The sequence below is a fragment of the Tamandua tetradactyla genome, chromosome 12, assembly GCF_023851605.1.
Source record: "Tamandua tetradactyla isolate mTamTet1 chromosome 12, mTamTet1.pri, whole genome shotgun sequence".
In the NCBI taxonomy this organism is placed as follows: domain Eukaryota; kingdom Metazoa; phylum Chordata; class Mammalia; order Pilosa; family Myrmecophagidae; genus Tamandua; species Tamandua tetradactyla.
The window spans coordinates 32,052,031-32,075,187 of record NC_135338.1 but is presented as its reverse complement, the minus strand read 5'-3'; the positions used below and the strand labels follow the sequence as shown (position 1 = coordinate 32,075,187).

General features: G+C 36.1%; 1 protein-coding gene and 1 pseudogene across 9 annotated transcripts in view; both read left to right on the top strand.

Moving 5' to 3' along the window:
* Positions 1 to 23,157, top strand: part of NUMB (NUMB endocytic adaptor protein) — a 256,544-nt gene that overhangs the window by 209,311 nt on the left and 24,076 nt on the right. For all 9 annotated transcript variants that reach the window (XM_077122971.1, XM_077122970.1, XM_077122972.1 and 6 more), the window contains 3 exons: positions 8,420 to 8,494; positions 13,223 to 13,363; positions 16,928 to 17,132. In XM_077122971.1, the coding sequence (XP_076979086.1) occupies positions 8,420 to 8,494; positions 13,223 to 13,363; positions 16,928 to 17,132 (421 nt within the window). The remainder of the gene's footprint in view (positions 1 to 8,419; positions 8,495 to 13,222; positions 13,364 to 16,927; positions 17,133 to 23,157) is intronic.
* On the top strand, positions 4,394 to 8,410 carry LOC143652652 (large ribosomal subunit protein bL9m pseudogene; annotated as a pseudogene).

The following is a 23,157-nucleotide window of genomic DNA, read 5'->3' as shown; positions in this document are numbered from 1 at the left end:
TAATTCTAAGCCACTGAAGTTCTGTCTATATTAGACCCTAGTTTTCTTTCTTTGTAGAATAAACAATTTTCTCTTTATTGTGAAAATGTGTTTTTCATATCAGCACTAGTGTGAATTCTACCTTTAACCTTGAAATTATTATTAAAATAGAAATGTTGGAATAGTGGTAATGAAATAATTCTTAATAATTCTCATCTACATTACCACTACCACATTTTTATTAGCACCTGAAGTATTATGTAGGGTTTTTTTTTTAATTTTTTTAAAGGGCAAGGGGAGCATGCTTATACCACTAAAATGTATGTAACGTCTACATTTCATACTTATCCTGGGTTATCTTTTTCTTCAGTCCTTTAGTTAGCTAACTTTGACCTGATTTCTTAGCGTTTTGGCTTAATTAGACCATTTTAGGGAAAACAAAAATTTTTGTTTTTTCTCTTTTATCATTCTTCATAAAAAGTGCTCAGGAATCTTAGTTTCTATAAATACTGTAAAGTTTATACATACTAAAGATAAAGAAGCATTGCTACTATAAAATTCTGAGAGAAAATCTGGATTTAATTTTTCAGCATTAAGATCTCAATACCTGATTATTATATGGCAAACTATAGTGACATACAAGTATTGGCACCCAAATGTGCAAATAGGTGCAAGAATTCATATTATCTGTTTTCTTCCCTATATAGAGATATCAGGGGGGATGAAATATGGCAAATAGAATGCCTCACTGTTACATTACTATCAACATCAGGAAACAGATATGTTCCAGAAACCACCACAAAGACTTAAGAAATCACACCTCCTTGCTCAGTAGTATTTTCTGTCTATGCCCATCCCTTCTTGAGAGTCCTGAGTGAATGTTTTTTACCTCATAAAGTGATTGTTAAGCTTTCCTTTTTATTCTTTGCCTGGCTTTAAAAAAAAAAGACTTTTGATATCATTTACACTGATAATATGCAAGGTCGTTATCAGTCAGGACAGCATGATGGGAGTTTATCTAGCAGGCTGCACAGTAATGAAATGTATTAAAATAGACATGCTATACCTACAAAAAACATAAAAACTTACTATAAAGCCATATCTTTAAAAGCACACATCTTTTCATAACCATATAACTAGGCCAAGAAAGTGTTGTATTGTTTCCATAAATATTGTAAGGAGACTAGTGGGGTACAATCTCATTCTAAAATTACCTCTTATTTTTCCTACCTTCACACTTCAAACCTTGAAGCAGTCCTATCTGTTGTCTCCCTTCCTGCACCCAGATGCTGAGCACTATAGGCTACAGTTTATATAACTGAACAGATTGATAATACTGCAAATTTATAAAATTTTTACATAGGATTTTCAGTGCCATTTAGCAGTCCTCCGTATCACTGGTTAGCTCTTTCTCTCTCCCATTCCCTATAGCATATATTTAGCAAATTTATCCTTTCAACAAATACTTCTTGAATCCTGCTCTGTGATTGTTCCAAGCTCTGGGGATACAGCAGTTAACATTTAAAGGTTAGATGTTCACCTTCCAGTGAAATAATACACACTATATAATGCTGGTTAAGTATGGGCAGTTACCATTGTTAATGGGGTGATTATATTACCAGTTTGTTGGAACAGGTCCTGAATCTGAGTGGAAATATTGATTCACTTTCAAAGTTTGGAGTAAATTATTTGGCTACTCTAATTCTAAGCCTTTTACATATATTAATTCATTTAATTCTCACAATAATCCCAAGGGTTTATATGAGATTATTGACATCATTAAATGATGTGGAAACTAAAGCATAGAGAAGTAACTTCCCCTTGGTCATACTAGTAAGTGGCAGAACCAGAACTCAAACCCTGGTTTCATAGTCTGTGCTCTTAGTCATTATACTCTATTGCCTTGAGATTGCTATTCTAAATCTTTAATATTTTACACTGCCTACTTTCCTCTCATCAGCAAAGTAATTCAGTAATCTCATCTTTGCTTTGTAGTGAACTTCCTTAACTTGCCACTCCCTTCATTACAGATCTTTCTTTTTACTTGCCCTTGCTTCTGTCTCTCCATTTCAGAGGAAGAAACATCCCTCCTCCTATCTAAAACTTGTATTCTTGTCTATGACACTCTGGCTCCTGGAGGACTTCATTCTTTAAATTATTATTCTTCTCTTTTCCTTGGGCCTTTAATCTCCATCTTTCCACTGGCTCTTCCCATTCAGCATATAAACATATGTTGTTGTTAGAAGGGTATACTGTTTGGGGTTTGCCCCTATGAACCTTATTTCTACTTAAAACCTTAAGTAGGCTAAGCCTACTTAAAATTAGGCCAAAGACGCACCTCCAGAGAACCTCTTTTGTTACTGAGATGTGGCCTGTCTTTCTAAGCCAACTCAGCAGGTGAACTCACTGCCCTCCCCCTACGTGGGACATGACTCCCAGAGGTGTAAATCTCCCTGGCAGTGTGGGACAGAGCTGGGATTTGCTGGGATCTGGCATCATTGGATTGAGAAAACCTCCTTGATCAAAAGGGGGAAGAGAGAAATGAGACAAAATAAAGTTTTAGATTTATATTTTGACTAGTGCATTTCCTAATATAACTTAATGTGGACAGATTTATTGAACACTGTTAAGTACATGGAACCTTGAGTAGGGTATGAGATTTTGTAGGTTTGTCCAGAGTGATGCCTCGATAAATCCCAGAAGGATTTGAACAGTGAATAAAAAAGTATTTACAAAGTCCCTTTGGGGGAATGATAAGAAAGGGGGAAAATTCAACTTCCCCAAGTGGAGAATTCTTGATATTCTCACAAGCAGTGGGGACAACCAAAGCAATAGGCTGAGCCCCCAATCTTGGGGTTTGTTCATATTAAACTTAACCCCTCAAAGGGTAGGTTAAGCCTAATTAAAATTTGGTCTAAGAGTCACCCCCAAGAGAACCTCTTCTGTTGCTCAGATGTGGCTTCTCTCTCTCTCTCTCTCTCTCTGCCAGCATGACAAGCAAACTTACTGCCCTCCCCCTCTCTACATGGGACATGACTTCCAGGGGTGTGGACCTTACTGGCAACGTAGGACAGAAATCCTAGAATGAGCTGGGACTCAGCACCAAGGGATTGAGAAAACCTTCTCAACCAAAAGAGGGAAGAGAGAAATGAGACAAAATGCAGTGTCAATTGCTGAGAGATTCCAAACAGAGTTGAGAGGTTATCCAGGAGGTTATTCTTACATATTAAATAGATATCACCTTTTTAGAAAGGTATAACAGAGAGGCTAGAGGGAACTGCCTGAAAATGTAGAGCTGTGTTCCAGTAGCCATGTTTCTTGAATATGATTGTATAGTGATATAGCTTTTGCAGTGTGACTATGTGATTGTGAAAACCTTGTGTCTGATGCTTCTTTTACCTGCCTTATGGACAGATGAATAAAGCATATAGATTAAAAATAAATAATAAGGGGAACGAATGTCAAAATAAATTTAGTAGATTGAAATGCTAGTGATCAATGAAAGGGAGAGGTAAGGGGTATGGTACATGTGAATTTTTTTCTGTTTTCTTTTTATTTCTTTTTCTGAATTGATGCAGATGTTCTAAGAAATGATCATGATGATGAATATACAACTATGTGATTAAAAAAGGTAAATAATAAAGTTTTAGTGGCTGAGAGAGTTCAGAGTCAAGAGGTTATCCTGGAGGTTATTCTTATGCATTATATAGATATCACTTTTTAGTTTATGGTATATTGGAGTGGCTAGAGAGAAGTATCTGAAACTGTTGAGCTGTGTTCCATTAGTTTTGACTGTTGAAGACAATTATATAACTATGTAGCTTTTACAGTGTGACTGTGTGATTGTGAAAACCTTGTGTCTGATCCTCCTTTTATCCAGGGTACGGACAGATGAGTGAAAAAATAAGGATAAATAAATACAAGGGTGTGGATAAAGGGTAAAAAATTAGGAAAATTGAAATATTGGTGGTCAGTGAGAGGAAAGGGTATGGGTATGGGATGTACGGGTTTTTTCTTTTTTCTTTTTATTTTTTTTTTATTTTTTTTTTTTTTTAAAGACAGAGAGAAGGAAGGAAGGATAGAAGGAAGGAAGGAAGGAAGAAAGGGAAACATTTTTTAAACATTTTCTTGTTTTATTGTATTCCGTTTCTCCGTTTTTGTTACATGGGCTGGGGCCGGGAATCGAACCGAGGTCCTCCGGCATAGCAGGCAAGCACTTTGCCCGCTGAGCCACCGCGGCCCTCCCTCTTTTTATTTTTATGGAGTGATACAAATGTTCTAAAAATGATCATGGTGATGAATACACAACTATGTGATGATTTTTGTGAACCACTGATTGTACACTATGTATGGACTGTGTGTGTGTGAAGATTTGTCAATAAAAATATATTTTTAAAAAAATGTTTACCATGATATGGTGGCCACTCCCCTGGTTAGAACTCTGCTGCAGGTGGGCCCTGAGATGCTATTGCGAGATTGTGAGGAATCCGGGAGCTACTCCAGCTGCAACATGGAGCAAGCACCTCCAGCCCGGTGTGCAATTTTAGCCTCTCTCTGAACTTGGAGTCCAGGGTGATTTGGTCTCGATGAACAAATCTGTGGGCTGTAATCAACTCCTTCCTCAAGGACTGGCTATATATGCATCACCAGAAGACAAGAAGCTGTTTGAAGAAGAGAAGTTGCTAAGACCCAGACCAAGGCAGATTGAGGTGACAATGAAATTTTTGAGAAGCTGTCACCTGGGAGTGGGAATGAAGAATAACGTCAACTGGGAGCTAAATCCTGAAATAGTTACCAGCCACTTCCTCAAGAATCTTGGTGTTGTGGTAGCCCCACATGCACTTAAGTTAACAGAAGAATCCATCACATGGTGGGGCAAGTACTGATGTGAGTTGATGGTAAATGGACTTGACAGTGGACTTGACCTTTGTCCATGGTGAACTTTGAGAGGCCCAAGACTAAAAGATGTAAGTAGTGGTTAACTCAGCAAGCTGCCAGTGAAATGACCCCTACCAGCTCCCAGAAGCTTTGAACCTTCCCTCCCTCCAAGGCAACCAGATGTCTTTGAGACCCTGATGTTGTACAAAGCAGAATCAGAGCAGTAGCAAAGATAGGCCAGCATCCTGATCTTACTCCCATCTCTGACCAAATTTGAAAGTTTAGAGAATTTATACAGGGACATCAGACTGAACTGCACATACATGTTGAATTCTCCATGTTTGCCAACGCTTTCTGGAACTGTTATCACATCCCCCCTTTTTTGGGGTAGTCCTGCAGTATCAGGCTGTAAATTTGATTAGTTGGATATTAACAGACTGAAACAGACCAGATCCCATCTAGACTCTTCCTCCTCCCTCAAAGCTAATTGAAACAATTAGAAAGAGCTAGCTATTGTTTTTAGTATTTAGTACTTCACTCATTCTCAACACACAAAAGAACATTTGTATCTCAAACAAATACAAAGATGTGTCCTTTGAATATGCAAAACAAAACAGCATAAAAGGATATACTTCACTCTCAAGAAGCTATGTAATGATAATAAATAGCTACCAATTATCTATTACCTCTTTAAATTTCAGATACTGTGTATAATTTGTAAGCCTTTTAGCAACCTTACAGATATTTTACACATGAGGAAATGGAGACGCAGAGGTTGAGTAAATTGCATAGGGCCATACCATATAGCTAATGAATGGTGACATGAATTCAGACTCAAATTTATCTTGCTCTGAAGCCCTTTCTGTTTCTAACATACCATGATAATTTATTACAAATTTTAAAGATCTCTCTTAATGCTCTACATATAGCTCTCCTTTCTTTTATAGGAAAGCTTTTTTTTTTTCCCAAATTGAGGTGATATTCAGATAACATAAAATTAACCATTTTAAAGTGAACAATTCTTTGGCATGTAGTACATTCACAATGTTGTGTGATCACCACCTCTATACAGTTCCAAACATTTTCATCACCCCAAAGTGATGAAACCCCATACTCAGCAAGCACGTGTTCCTCCATCCCCCTTCTCTGCAGCCCCTGGCAACCACCAATCAAAGCTATAGATTTATCAATTCTAGGTACTTCACATAAATGGTGTCATACAATATGTAACCTTTTGTGTCTGGCTTCTTTCACTTAACATAGTGTAATGTTCATCTATATTGTATATAGCAAAACTTTTTAAAGTGAGTACTTAATACTTGTAAACTCTTTTATTATCTTTCATAGTCTTCAACCTATTCGAGTACGACTTCCACCTCTATGCCTCTTCTCTTGTTTCTTCATTGCTAAATCCAATGAACACATCACATCTTTCCTTACTTATTCACTCTGCAGCATTTGATGTCTCGAACCAGTCATTACTTCTCAAAACCCTTCTCCCTTAGTTTAATGACCCTACTCTCTCCTGATTCCCCTATCACTCTGGATATTCCTTTTTTATATATCCTAAAGCCTTACTCATCTTCTACCAATTCTTTAATTATTGGTGTTTTCCAGTATCCTTAGCCTTCTCATTCTGTTTACTTCCATGATTGATGTCTCTCAAATCTAAAATTCCATCTTCAAACTTTCTCCCAAGCTTCAGACCTATATATTCAATCGTCTATTAACCATCTCCCCCTGGATATTACACAGACACCTCATATTTGTTTTGCACCTCCCCTGTTCCCTGTCTTACTTGGTGATACCTTCTCCAGCCCAGTTACCTGTCAATCCTAGAACTGGAGAGGAGTCCTCAGCTTTTCCTCACTTTCATTTGCCATTTGAAACCTCATCACCATCCCTATTTCAGTCAAGAGCTCACATCCCTCATTTAGAATCTTGTTATGGTCTTTCTGCTTCCTGTCAGCTCTTTCCAATTTCTCTACACTGCTGCCAAAGTGATATTTTTAAAATGCAAATCTGTTTAATCATGTTTAAATTCCTTCAGTAGCTCTTAATTGCCTACAGAATTAAGATTGAATTCCTTGACAGACATACAAAGTCCATCGGGACTAGGCCTTTCCTACCCTTTATCTCCTGTTGCTCCTAACAAACCCGTCCTATTTTCAAGCCATACTGAAATATTTAGAGGACCCCATGCTTGCCATGTTGTTTGCCTCTGCATCCTGTACTGGTTTCTTCTGCCTGATATGTCCAGTACCACTATCATTTCCCTACCTCTGGTCATTTAGAAAATGCATTTTAGGGCCTAGTTTGTTCTTCTCTTTTGTATAACCTTTCCCTATTCCACGAGTAGATTTGACTATGCTTCCTTTCTGATGTCACTGAGCTTTGTTTTCAGCTCTACTATAGCATTTATTACTGTATTATTTATTGTTTATTTATCTGAGTGTCACCTTTCAATGAACTATCAGCTCTTTGAGTATTTCCACTGCATGGCACGTTATAGAAGCGCATCAAATGTCTGGTGGTGGTGGAGATGATGGACACTGGATCAGAACAATTCATTTAAATAAGACCATGCTTTCCATTTTGAGAATTGCTGGGTGTGGAAACATAAATAAGAATGGTAAACATTTTCTATCCTCCCTTTTCCCATCTAAAGGCTGCTGCTAAATGCCAGATTCCTTTTGATCTATAATTATGATATTCTGATATCTTTTCTTGATCTTTGTTTTCTTTTGCATGTATCCTTGGAGAAACTAAGAAAAGAAACTGTTCAATTACTATTTAAAACTCCCACTGTCCCTTTTCATTCATCCCAAAAGATGTCTTTTCTTACCCAGTAAAAAGAAAATTCGTGTTATAATAAAGATATTTTTCAACAGTTTTTTAATCCTAGCTCTTCCCAAATGTCTCCACATAATTTATGTGAAATTAAATTAAAACTAAGCCAGTTCTTGATTAATCCTGAGAGAAGAAATAATGGTTCTTAGTGATTGTTGATAGAATAATGAAGACTCTTAAGGTTTTAACATGAAAATTTCAGGTGACCAATTACGCAGTAAGGTCAGAGGACCCTTAAATGGATAACATCTCAATTTAGATTTATGTATTATTTCCCACTCTAAATACACTTATAGAAGCTACTTGTGGTGTAACTCCTTAAGTATTTAATATATATCTGACTTTTGGTTTTCTTGGTGATTTTTTAAATGGGTGAAGAATCTAGTTATGAATTCTTTGCCCTTTTGGAATGTGATATCTTGGCTATGACTCCATCTGTCCCTTCTCCTTTATTTAATTTTATCTTATTGTTTTGCATTGTGTTTCTAAAATAATTGCTTTGGCTTATTTTTTCCTGAATGTTTCTGCAGTTTGATTTGAGTATCTGGCTTTGAGCACCCCTTCTGAACTTGGACTCCATTTGTACTTATAACTTTTGGAAGGCAGAAGTCAATGTTTTCTATGGAAGATGACTTTTTTTTTTTTAAATGTTATATATGTGTCTCTCTCTCTCCCTCCCCTCCCTTTTCCTTTTCTTGGTTTCTCTTAAAAGACTGGAAAGAAAGCAGTTAAAGCAGTCCTGTGGGTATCAGCAGATGGACTCAGAGTTGTGGATGAAAAAACTAAGGTAAGATTTTTATAAACTCATGTTGTTTTTGTTGTTTTTTTATCCCAAGTAATCAAATAAAATGCTTTTAAGCTGTTATAGTCTTCTACATCCTTCCACTTTGTACAAAGTTCACTCTTTTGAGAAATGATCTCATATTCAGGAAACTAATTCAGTTACTCATTAACCTTATGAAAAATAGAAGAGATTTTTCTTGACAGTTTTACATGACTCAGCATGTTTAATGTAGAAAGCAATTAGCATTTAATGTTTAGATCTGAGTTCTATTTTTGTCTTTACATGTTAAAAAAATTTACCCCCCATATTTTATGTTAAAGATTAGGGACATCTAAAATTTATTCTTGTTCCTTAATAAAACTCCATATTTTAGAAAATGATATTTGAACTGATTAATATGATATTTAACTGAAATCAAATCATAAGGAGTAGTAAATGGCTAATTTGGTTATCGTTTATTTAAAATTCCTACAGTATCTCAAATCGTAGATAACATTTTGCATTTGAGAGAAAGTGACGCTAAATGATTAAGTAAGAGTAGAGGCACAAGCTCTGCCTTTAGAGAAGATAGGTTGTTACATAAGTGCACGTAATCATTAATTAAAATTTCCCAAGAGGCCTGAAATCAGGAAAAATTTTGCCAAAAAAAGTAATTTTTCAAAAAATCTCTGATATCATTGGAAGGGGAGAAAAGTCTGGCCAACAAGAGCAGTTTTGATGGATAACTTGCCTGGTAAATTTTAAGTGATTAATAATAAAACTGTTTATTTGTCCTTTTGACCTTCCATCTAAAGTCAAGAGTAGCAGTTGTCTTAAATGTGCATTACTGTTGGAAACAACAATCATTAGTTAGCTTATTTTTAAGAATTCATGTGTTTTTCAGTAGTGTTTTGGATGAATTTTGTTGTCCTTGGAGGCTATGTATTTGTTTTATACAGTAATTGCAAAGTGATGTTGCCCCCTGGTGGCCATTTACAGCACTGACTCATTAGTTTAGGTCTTGCCACATTGAGGGGATAATAGTAATTCATGGCTTGTCACCCTAGAACCTGGCTTCCTACCTTTATATTTAGCCAGAAGGTGACACTAATAAAATAAATTAGGATCAGTGTTTATGGTAAGGCCATCCCATGATACCCTGCACATATTTACCATGGATTAGAAGCTAAAATTTGAGTACCCTATCCCCTTGAACAAGAAGCTTTGTCAAATTACCTTTCTGTCTCCCCACACACGTCCACCATGGTTCTGAAAGTGTTCTGACTTGAACTTATACCTCTTGGATGGTTTCCTAGAAAAAGGATAAATTAATTGAGTCATGGACAGAAAATGTGATTGAAGTGATCATGAAGTGAAATTACTAGAAGAAAAAGAGTTTTTAAAAATTGGCTCCAATAGGTTTTACGTCTAGTAATGGCTAAGTAAGCTCCTAATGGATTGACTTTCCTACAAACAACTATAAATTCTAGACAATAGAAAAACCAAACAATTATTTGAAGGCGCTAGAGATTAGCCCAAAGCAGACAGATTCTGGAGAGAAATTGACACCTGAAAGAAGGAAATGGAACTGAATGATTTTTCCATTTCATAGCTTCTAGCCTGAAGACAGGCCCCAGTCTCTACCATACAAGATAGGCTAAGACTCTAATAGAAAACTCTCAGTCTTTCTAATCTGAAAAACCAGAAAACAGAGTTTAGGGCAACTCCCACAGAGTTTGGGGAATGCTGGAAATAAGAGAGCCAAAAAGGGAAGCCCCAATTTACAGTTATTAATTCCGACCAAACCCCTGGCCGACCCCTTAACCATGCACATATGGATAGACTCTAAAGAGCTCAGCTAAGGATCTAAAAACCAAAATGAGATTTGAGCTGCTGTCCAAAAGACAGTTTTCCATTTCTGCATCATCAAGTTACTTGTCTGCTAAAACTAAAAACATAACACCCTTGGGTGGTGTGATGGTGGCTCAGTGGCAGAATTCTTGCCTGCCCTGCCCAAGACCCGGGTTTGATTCCCAGTGCTTGCCCATGCAAAAAAACAATAAAATAAAACTCTTCTAAGGAATGTAACAGGATCTAGAATCTCAACATTTAACATTCACAGTGTCCATGGTGCAATGCAAAATTACTCAACATGCAAAGAAACAGGGAAATATGGCTCATCCTCATAAAAAATGGCAGTCAACAACATTGAGATGACCCAGATGTTGGAATTAAAGATTTTAAAGCAGCTATTATAACTATGCTCAGTGATATGAAGGAAAATATGCTTATACTGAATGAAGAGATAGGAAATCTCGGCAGAGAAATAGAAACTTTGCAGGAGAACCAAATGGAAATTCCAGGACTGAAAAACAGAGTATCTGAAATAAAAACTCACCAAATTTGCATTTGTTAAGTGTTTTTTGGTATTTAAAAAAGTTTTAAAATAAAATTAAAAAAAAATTCACTAAATTAATATTTGCGTTTGTTTCCTATGGCTGCTGTAATAAAGTACCACAAACTAGGTGGCTTAAAACAACAGAAGTTTATTCTCTCACAGACCTTGCTTGATGCCAGAAGTCCAAAATCAGGATGTTGACAGGGCCTACCAAAGCTTTAGGAAGGATCCTTCCTTGCTTCTTTCAACTTCTGATAGCCCCAGGCTTTCCTTGGCTTATAGACATGTCACTCCAATATCTGTCTCTGTCTTCACACATTTTCCTCTCTTTGTCTGCATGTCTAGGTCCAAAATTACCCTCTTTTTAAAAGAACACTAGTCACATTGGATTAGGGCCCACCCTAAAGCAGTACAATGTCATCTTAGCTAATAATATCTGAAAAGACCCTATTTCCAAATATGATCACATTCACAGGTAACTGTTAGAGGTTAGAACTTGAACATATTTCAGGAGGACACAACCACAACCCAGTACAGTATGAAAAAAAGCAAAGTACAGAATAGTATATATGTTGTGCTAATTTGGGTAAGAAAGGTAGTAGAAACATAAATGTCATATATATTTGTTTATTTTGCAGATAGACAAAAACTAAATTAAAAGTAGTTACCCACAGGTAGGTAGAAAGTATTCAGGTTATAGGAATAGAAGTGTGATTTTTTTCTGAACATGTCTTTTCTGAATGTAGTTTTTGACTTTGGAATATGTAATATTTATAAATTTAAAAATAAATTTCAATTAAAAATGAAGGCAATTGATTCTCAAAGACGATTGTATAACAGTATAGCTTTTACAGTGTAACTATGTGATTGTGAAAACCTTTATCCAATATATGGACAGATGAGTGAAAAAATATGGATAAAACATAATTATTAGGGGGGATAAAGGGTAAAATAAATTGAGTAGGTTGCAATACTAGTGGTCAGTAGAGGGAGGGGTAAAGGGTAAAGGATGTATGAGTTTTTTCTATTTCTTTTTCTGGAGTGATGCAGACGTTCTAAAAATGATCATGGTGATGAATACACAACCGTGTGATGATATTATGAGCCATTCTTGTATACCATGTATGGACTGTATGTACATGAAGATTTGTCAATAAAATTATTTTAAAAAAAAACGAAGGCAAGCAAGAGTTAACACTTAATTGGTTGTTTCTGTTTAGTATACAGGAGAGTTTTATAATGTTTCGTGGTGATGGTAGCATTACATTATCAAAATAATTAATATCACTGAATTGCATACTCGAGAGTAAGGTGGAAAATTTTTACTGTATATATGTTAACCGAATTAAAAAAAAATTTAACCCATAGAACTGTTAAAAAGAAAAAAAAAAGAAAAGCAATTCATAAATTTCAAAACAAAACAGATAATGAATTAACCAATGACATAATTGCACAGAAAGAAAGCATTATATAAAGTGACTAATGAACTGAATGATCATCTTTAGTGAAATATATTCTAAGGACAAATAGAGCCACAAGGAAATCCTAAACTCCATTCAGTAATCTTATTGTTAGTAATAATATTGGTATTATTTTAAAACTATTGTCTGTATAAGAAAAATAATTATGCTAAAGTTAGGAGCCAAGATTTTAAGAGTAAAACAAAAAGAAATACAAGTATAAAATTAAAGGATTTAAATAAAAACCATGTAGTGCTAACTGTAAATTAGAAATGTTAATAACTCATGATGTTGGGTTTTTTTTTCCTTTCAAAAATACGAATGTCCTCACTCTGTCCATTGAACTGAAAAGATCTAAAAACAATTACAGCTGGTAGCAATAAGGACTCTTAGTACCCCAACTATAGTCTCTGATTCCATTCCCCACCAGAGGAAACCAGAGTTCTTTAAATGAATGGTTATTTCCAGTTATGTGTCAGGAAATGTAAAAAAATGAGCCTGAGACATCATATTAGGCCAGAAAACAAATAGCTATCAAAAGATAGTGGAGTCATGTCAAAAGGGCATGGGAAGTCGGTCCCGTTGACTAAAGATAGAACGACTTAGGCATCAAAAAGATAATTGCAATTGATTGAAACAAATTGAATGCATAGTGATCCAACAGTTTATAATGATTCTGAAGAAAAGAGGAAAGAAAATTAAACAAGCATGCCTGGTCACCACTGGAAAAAACTTGGGCACCAACACCTTACTCTGATATTTGGCAATTCAAAGGATGTTTATTCCACAGTGAGCTATGGAATGACATATGGATTCTGTTTTGTGAGATGGGCATCCTATCTTCTGATAAGCTTAATCTCATATATCCTCTCCTTTGTATTTCCCTTTTTCTAGGACCTCATAGTTGACCAGACAATAGAGAAAGTTTCTTTCTGTGCTCCAGATAGGAATTTTGATAGAGCCTTCTCTTACATATGCCGTGATGGCACCACTCGCCGCTGGATCTGTCATTGCTTCATGGCTGTGAAGGACACGGTGAGTCCAGCGATGTTTATTTAATCATAACTGTTGTCAGTTAGCCAAGCTCCTCCTGGGTTGTCTCAACCAAGAAGTTTCCACTACATTTTTAACAAGCACGTACTACTTGTGCCTAAACTAGCCTACTTTCCTTTCTTTTATCAAGTAGTTTACACTCAATGTGACCCTGCAACCCAGAACCAATGACTGGCTGGGATTCAGAGTCAAGCTGTGCCTTTAAAGAAAATAAAAGTACTCTGGTCATAGTAGTTGTTACAACTTTATTCCAAAGCTTTCATTTCATGAGCTGTTTTCAGTATTCTTAAATGTAATTTGTTTGGTGATACATCTGGAAGAAAATATTGGCATTTGGAAGATGCTTATAAATTTATTTGCAAAGAGATCCTGCTACAAATGAACGAATTGAATTGGAGTGTATTTTCAATTAATTAAAAAATAGAAATACTAAATGATTGTAGCATAAACTATGTCATATGGTAGAAATTTTATTTTTATTTAAAAATTAATAATAATTTTATCCTTTATCTATTATCCAAAATTCTGACATGAAAGACAAGTCTTTTGAATGATGATGCTAGAGGATAGCCTTGGGTATGCAAATCATTTCTGAGTTTTTTAAAAGTTGGGACAGAATAAGGCAGTATGGCTATTCATGAAGGCTACAATACAATGAAGCGAAGGCTATGATACAATAAAGCCCTTGCCAAGGCTTAACCTGGGAAGGTGGTGGTGCTCTAAAACTGAACAAAAGTTACTCTATTTGAGACAGTAGTGTAATGAGATGTTAAAGACTCTGTAGTCACATCTGGGTTTTAGTCCTGGCTCTGGCTTTTACTAGCTGTGGGATTTAGTCTTATATAAAATGGAGGTAATTGTTGTGAAGACTAACTTAAATAATGCATATAAATGCATCTAGCTAGCACAGGATCTAGTCCATGGTAGTTGCCCAAAAAAAACTGTACCTAATAGTATTGTTAAAGCTATTCCTACTTGATTTGATACAGATGTTTTAAGAATGAGTTGAAGTAACCAAACTACTCATTCTTCCTGTCTCTCCAGCCTAACAAAGCCACAAAGGTATTGGTGTATTTTACTGTCATCACACTCACAAAATCCAAAGAGTTTAAGAGTCTTCCTATGCGGATTTATAAGTTTATAATGACCCTTCAGACTGTTTGAATCCTCTAGGCCAATGGTTCCTGAATCAGAAATGAATCACCTAGAGGGATTGTTAAAACACCCTGTCCCCTGAGATTTTGATTCACTGAGTTTGGGGTGGCCTTGGGAATTTGCATTTTACAACAGGTTTCACAGGTGATGTTGGTGCTAGTTGGGGGATCATTCTTTGATAACCATTACTCAAGGCCTAGAAGAAATAATAAGCCTCCTTTGCCTGCTTATCTGTTCCTTGTAAATGAGCTATATTCAAATGCAAACAGTTATAGAAGTCTTTCTGTACTCCCTCCTCCTGTTTCATGCTTTAATACCTAGTCTTCAGTCATCTTACTAGTAAGTTAAATGGGAATTCATTTGTCTGCCAGTCTTTAAATAGCAGTAGAAGGTCTACAGTCTTGTAAAATATTAGGGATAAGAAACATTTCAAACATTATAATATTTAATGCTGTAAATCCAGTGGAATTATTTGTTCAGAGACATATGCAGGTGCTGCTGCCTGCCTGGTGCAATTCTGAAAATACCATAAAGGGCTTTCTTCCCAAATATTGCTTCTATGGCAACTGTTATACAATGGGTTAGCTTAAACATAAGCTTTTTTTTTTTTGGCATGGACAGGCATCAGGAATCGAACCCAGGGTCTCTGGCATGGCTTGCAAGAACTCTGCTTGCTGAGCCACTGTAGCCCGCCCTAAACATAAGCATTTAATTGCTCATATTTTTGAGGCTAGAAGTCCAAAATCAGCACATCAACGAGGAATGCTACCAAAAGTCTAACGTTCTAGTGCTGCTTTGCACAATCCTTGAGTTTCCTTAGCTTATCTCCCATCACGTGGGAATTTCATACTGGTTTTTGCTTCCTGCTTCTGACTCCTTCTTCTCACTTCTCTGATTTCTTGGTTCTCTTTATAAGGCCTACAGTAATAAGGAGTAAGACCTACCCTGATTCAGTTGGCCATACCTTATCTAAAATAACCTTTAAAAAGACCCTAGTCTTTTGAGGTGCAGAAACATTTGATTTTGAGGAGTTCCCATTTATCTATTTTTTTCTTTGTTGTATGTTCTTTGGGTATAAAGTTTAGGAAGCTACCTCCTTTAAATTGATATTTCTTTTGGTTTCCAGTATCTTAGAGCAGCTAGATGTAAAAACCTAAAATTGTGCATTTGTAACCCATTACCAAACTCTGAAATATGTTCTACAACTAATTGTTGTGCTATGCCTTGAAATTTATTGCTTTTTTGTATATGTTATTTTTCACAAAAAAGAAAAAGAAAATTCGACTGTGATAATAAAAAAAAAAATTTATTCCTTCCAGCCTCCTATATTCTGGAGCAGTTAGAAGGTAAAATCTGAGATGATGGTATGGTAGCCCATGATAGACCCTGGGATCTGTCCTATAACTACTTGTTGAAGAGTGCTTTGAAAACTATTGCTTTTTTTCTTTCTTTGCTTTGTATATGTGTTATATTATACGATAAAAAAAAAAGTTTTAAAAAAATCCTAATTCCTACCACACCATGTTTAACTTTTTTATCCCACAATTAGAGATATGGTTTAAAATACAAATAACCCTGATAAAAAATAATCCATGGAATTTATTAAATTAACTCTGAAGCAATCTAATGTATCTATAAAGCAGCATTTAGTTTATATAATCTCGTACACAAACAAATTAGTTTAATCTGTTTAATTGCTTTGTAAGTGGCGAATGTAGATGGAGATAGGCATTAACTTTTGCCTGTGTGTCAGGGGTAGATGAGAGCCTGAAATACTGAGGGCCTAAAATAGGGAGGGTTGTTTAAGAGAAGAGACAGTTCAGAAAGGGGAGGCTTGAGAACTCAGATCTTTCCTTTACCTCATTCCCTTTTCATCCTTGGGATTGTATTTATTCATCAGAAATTCTAAATTTTCATCTTTTCCCCTAGATTTGTTACATTTTCTGTGTTAACAATGTAAGTAAGCTCCTGAAACCCACATTGCCATTTCAATGGTTTCTTAGAAATGCTTGTTTATGTATTCCCCGTTGTCCTACCTAAAGAGCAAATAGAGGTTTGCTGGTAAAGACTGAGGGGCTTAGAACCTTGAACATTGTCTCCTAAACTCCTGGCCAGAGGTAATATGACAAAGGAAGCCTGAGTGATTAGGTCAGTGGCTGCTCACAAAAGCACAAATTGCTGATGATCACTTTACAGAAATCCTGCAACAGTGTGTACAACTAAAAAATTATAGGTATACCATTTTAATATGGCATTCTAATATATGAAAACTTCATTTTAATTTGGAGCTCTAACATTTTGCCTTTTGTAAAAACAGATTTATTTAGGTCTAAGCTAATTCATGATAGTAATGTAACTCTAAAAATGTCTAAAACCTTCTGCTACATATAGGGTGAACGATTGAGCCATGCAGTTGGCTGTGCCTTTGCGGCCTGTTTAGAGCGTAAGCAGAAGCGGGAGAAGGAATGTGGAGTGACTGCTACGTTTGATGCCAGTCGGACCACTTTTACAAGAGAAGGATCATTCCGTGTTACGACAGCCACTGAACAAGCAGAAAGAGAGGAGATCATGAAACAAATCCAAGATGCCAAGAAAGGTACAATCTGTTCTACTACAGTGTATGTTTCTTTATTGCAGTGTTTCCTAGCAGGTTAGTATTTTGATGCTATTAGGAGCACCTTAGCGGTATTTGAAGACCTTAAGAACAAAGCTGAAAATCTTATGAAAAGAATGCCAGTTTAGCAGCTTCAAAAATGTTAATGCTTTCTGTTATGTTAAGCAATCTGGGGAAGCTGAGAGTATACCTGAAGAAGCTGCAGAGAGATTTCCCCCTGTGTTTAAAACAAAATTGGAATAATCTATATACTGGAACAGATTTTTAATTCTGATGAATCTGATTTCTGTGAGAAGCAAATGCCATCAAGGACCTTTATCTTGAAAGAAGCACCATCCCAGAGTGTAGTGCTGTCTATGATGTATGATGTAAATGCAGATGTAGATTTAACATTGCTTCTGTTTTTATTAGAGTATTATTGTATTAAAAGTCCATAGAGTTTGGGCGGTGCAGCGGTGATTCAATAGCAGAATTCTCACTTGCCATGCTGGAGACCTGGGTTCAATTCCTGGAGCCTGCCCAAGCAAAAAAAAAGTCCATAGAGTTTGAGAAGTCATTCCCTTTTTCCCCATAGTTCCATTAATAGTAGTGTGTGATTTTACAGAATTTGAGTTTTTTCAGATACATGTGGCATCATAGCAGAAATCACTGGACAAGGATTTAAGTTACTCAGAAGTAGTCATCTAACCTTGGGTTGGGTATATTTTAGAACTCATTGAGAGGGCTTGAGGAAAATGCCTTTCATTCTTATAGACAGCTCAAGTTGAAACCAATAAAGAACATATACATTCTTGGAAATTATAAACACTTTAGCTGATATATATTAATATAATTTTGCTAATTTTTCACTATGTGCTTTTCATTTTAAACCACTCATTTTAGAGAACAGCATTATTTTTATTTGAAGTGAGAGATTATTGATAGTGATTTTTTCAGTTCCTGTAAACATTTGTGCTAGGATACCAAAAGCACCATGTGATCTTTAATTTTTTTATTTTTTTTTAAATATAACAACAAACACAAACATCCTTATGATCATCCCGTTCTACATATATAATCAGTAATTCACAATATCATTACATAGTTGCGTATTCATCATCATGATCATTTCTTAGAACATTTGCATCAATTCAGAAAAAGAAATAGAAAGACAACAGAAAAAAATCCATACATACCATACTCCTTACCGCTCCCTTTCATTGATCACTAGCATTTCAAGATCACTAGCATTTCAAACCATTATCTTTAATAGAAAATTTAATGTATGTGGCTATTATTTTGTATGCTTTAATGATTTTCATAAAGAAAACATATTATTTAATGCTACCAAATAATACTTATTGCTACACACAACAACTGCCAAAAAGATTGAGTCCCAAGATCTACAGAGGATCTTGGTTAGGGATAGGGATTTACCACAATCAGAATGGACTCAACTGGTACTCATATGGAAATGGTCTTCTATTTAGATTTAACCCAACTTAAAATTTTACTCCTGTAAGATTTTATTCAAATGAACCTTAAATGTGTATTGTCTATGATTCAGAACTCTGCTTTGTGACATTTTGTGACACATGTAGTTGAACTTACGTTTACTTAGACCTTTCTGACTCTTCCACTCCCAAAGTTCTCCCAACCTAAACAAACATTTAAAATCATGATCCATCATTCTTTAAAGGCATTCACATTAGAAGTTCATAGGTGCGATTTTTTTTAACTTTTTTTAATTGTGAAATATAACATATATAAAAAAAGCAATAACTTTCCAAGTACATTTTAGCAAATAGCTATCAAACAAGTTTTTAAAGTTAGCACGGGTTACAAAACATTCCACAATTTTTCGTTTTTTTCTTCTAACTGCTCCAAGACACTGGAGACAAAAAGAAATATCAATATAATGATTCAGCAATCATATGCATTTGTTAAATCTTATCTTCTCTGTTATATTCTTCCTTCTCTTTTTTTTTCTTTTTTGTGAAAAATAACATATATACAAAACAATGAATTTCAGAGTGCATCACAACAATTAGTTATAGAATGATTTCAAAGTTTAGTATGGGTTACAATTCCACAATTTTAGGGTTTTATTTCTAGCTGCTCTAAGCTATTGGAGGTTAAAAGAAATATCAATATAATGATTCAGCACTCATGCTCATTTGTTAAGCCCAGCCTTCTCTGTATAACTCCACCATCAATTTTGATCTTTCTCCCACTCTTTAGGGGTATTTGGACTATGCTCATTCTAACTTTTTCATGTTTAAGGGGGCTATCAATAATATGGGATAGGGGGATGGACCTAGTTGATATTCTGAAAGGCTGGCCCCTCTGCATTTCAGAATTTATCTGGTCCAGGGACCTATCTGGAGGTTGTAGGCTTCTGGAAAGTTATTCTAGTGCATGGAACCTTTGTAGAATTTTATATAATGCTCTAGATACTCTTTAGGATTGGCTGGAATGGTTTTGTTAGCGTTTAGCAAGTTATGTTAGGTAGAAATATCTAAATGAAGCTTGCATAAGAGTGACCTCCAGAGTTGCCTCTCGGCTTTATTTGAACTCTCTCAGCCACTTATGCCTTATTAGTTACACTTCTTTTCCCCCTTTGGTCAGGATAGCATTGTTGATCCCATGGTGCCAGGGCCAGGCTCTTCCCTGGCAGTGATCTCCCATGCTGCCAGGGAAACTTTCACCACTGGATGTCATGTCCTACGTAGTGGGGAGGGCCATGATTTCACTTGCAGGACTTGGGCTTTGGGAGAGAGAAGCCACATATGAACAGCGGAAGAGGCCCCTCTGGAAGTGACTCTTAGGCATAACTATAGGTAGGCTGAGCTTCTCCACTGCATTTATAAGCTTCACGAGAGAAGGCCTCAAGATCAAGGGCTTGGCCTATTGATTCGGTATGTTTGACACAGTATCAGGTGTTTCCCCAGTGGTAAAGTTTAATAGTTCCATGTTTCTTCTCCCATCCCTGCAGGCACTTTGCCAATACTTTTTGATTATCTGCTTAATATACTCTGAGATGTATCCAGGTATTACATTAAATTATACAGGATTAAAGACTCTCATTCTTATTCTGGGCTCCCTGTGATTGGATTGTTTATATGATCTGTCCAGACAGGTTGAGTTAGACTATGTGCTACAGAAAATGTAGGTTCTGGATAAAATAAACCTTTCTTCCATTGTTGTCAAAGAGCAGATGAGGTTCTAAAATATTGACACTTTCTTATCCCTGATTGCTGAAATTACCTTAATTCCGACCTGATCAGCTTCATTCTTAACTCTGAATACCAGGTTGTACATAAATAAAACAGCCTCTCAGAATCCAGAAAAAATAATCACCACTCCAGGCTAAATGTGACTGCTATAAGATCCTACAGTTTAGGCCCATATTTTCTTATAATAATTTTTTAAATGAGACCATACAATAGTTGATCTTTTGTTTCTGGCTTATTTTGCCTCACCAGATATCCCACAGGTTCTTTCACAATGTTGCATGCCTCAAAATTCCATTCCTTTTTGTAGCAGCACAATAATTCGATCATGTGTATACACCATTGTTCACAAATCTACTTCTCAGTCAGTGCACCCTTCAGCCACCTCCATTCATTAGACATCACATATAATGTCCAAAGTCAACAGTCCATCAACACTCTCAATTTTAGATAATTTCATTGTTCCCAAGAGAAAGATAACCATTAAACACACCCTCACCAAATACAAAATCTAAACCTCCCTTTAACTCTTGTCCCTCCCCCCCCCCATTATTTACCGTTGGTATTGCTGTGATATTGTCAATGCTTTCCTGTTAAACGTATCCCATAGCTTGCAATGGCAGTTTTCTCCATATACTCCAAACTTCTTTGTAAAAGATTCATACTTTTGAAGTAATTCATTCAAGAGTTTACTTATATTTGTAGTGTTAATCGGCAGAACACATGTCTATACGACCCCTTTCAATCATGTTCCCCTTCAATATGGTAATATTACTTACAGACTTACTAGTTAACTGCCTTCACTCCTATCTATTCTGTTACATTTCAGTCCATCCTCGTTAGCTAACCATTCACCCATCTCTCACTTCCATGTAACTCCACGTCCCTTATATTCTGTATTATAAGCCTCTGATTTTACCTTTACCATGGTCATAAAAGTGAAATCATACAGTATCTGTCCTTTTGTGTCTAGCTTATTTCACTCAGCATTATGTCCTCAAGGCCTATCCATCTTGTCATGTGCTTCAGGGCGTCATTTCGCCTTACTACTATATAATATTTCATTGTATGTGTATACCACATTTTGTTAATCCATTTGCCTGGTGATGGGCACTTGGATTGTTTCCATCTTTTAGCAATTATGAATAATGCTGCTATGAACATTGGTGTGCATATGTCCGTTTGTGTCACTGTTTTCAGCTCTTCTGGGTATAACCAAGTAATGCTATTGCTGGGTCATAGGGCAACTCGGTATTTAGTTTCCTAAGGAACCGCCAGTCTCCCATAGTGGTTGCACCATTATACATTCCCACCAGCAGCGCATAAGTGCCCCAATTTCTCCACATTCTCTCCAATGTTTGTTATTTCCTGTTTGTTTAATAGCAGCCGTTCTTATATGTTTGTTTAATAGCAGCCATTCACTGTAGTCTTGATCTGCATTTCCCTTATAAGTAATGAAAATGAGCATCTCTTCTTGTGCTTTCTAACCATCTGTATTTGCTCTTAAGAAAAATGCCTTTTCATATCTTTAGCCCATTTTTTAATTGGGCTGTTTGTTCTTTTGTTGTTGAATTGTATGATTTCTTTATGTGTACAGGATATCAAACCTTTATCTGATGTGTGATTTCTAAATATTTTCTCCCATTGAGTTGGTTGCCTCTTCACCTTTTTGAAGTCCTTTGAGGCACAAAAGCATTTGATTTTGAGGAGTACCCATTTATCTATTTTTTTCTTTTGTTTCTTGTGTTTGGGTGTAAAGTTTAGGAAGCTACCTCATATTACCAGGTCTTGAAGATGTTTCCCTACATTTTCTTCTAGGAGTTTTATGGCACTGGTTCTTATATTTAGATGTTTGTTCCACTTTGAGTTAATTTTTGTATAGGGTGTAAGGTAAGGGTCCACTTTCATTCTCCTGGTTATTAATATCCAGTTTTCCTATGTCCATTTATTGAAAAGACTGTTTTGTCCCAGTTCAGTGGATTTCAGGGCCTTGTCAAAGATCACTCAACCGTAGATTTGGTGGTCTATTTCTGCACTCTCAATTCTATTCCATTGGTCAATATGTCTGTCTTTGTGCCTTGCTGTGTTGACCACTGTGGCTTATAATAAGTTTTAAAATCAGGAAGTATTAATCCTCCCACTTCATTCTCTTTTAGGATGCTTTTAGCTATTTAAGGTCTCTTTCCTTCTAGATAAATTTGGTAAATAGCTTTTCGAAGTCTTCAAAGTAAGTCTTTGAAATTTTGATTGGTACTGCGTTGAATCTGTAGATCAGTTTGGGTAGAATGGACATTTTAACTATATTTAACCTACCTATCTGTTCTAGTTTGCTAGCTGCCAGAATGCAGTATACCAGGAACGGAATGGCTTTTTAAAGGGGGAATTTAATAAGTTGCTAGTTACAATTCTAAGGCCAAGAAAATGTCCCAATTAAAACAAGTCTATAGAAATATCCAATCAAAGGCATCCAGATAAAGATACCTTGGTTCAAGAAGGCCAATGAAGTTCAGGGTTTCTCTCTTAAGTGAGAAGGCACATGGCGAACATAGTCAGGGCTTCTCTCTCAGCTGGGAAGGCACATGGCGAACACGGTGTCGTCTGCTACCTTTCTCTCTTGGCTTCCAGTTTCAGGAAGCTCCTCGGGAAGGTGTTTTCCTTCTTCATCTCCAAGGGTCGCTGGCTCTTGGACTCTCAGCTTCGTGGTGCTACAGCATTTTCTGCTCTCTCTGAATCTCTCTCATTCTCTAAAATGTTTCCTCTTTTATAGGACTCCAGAAACTACTCAAGACCCACCC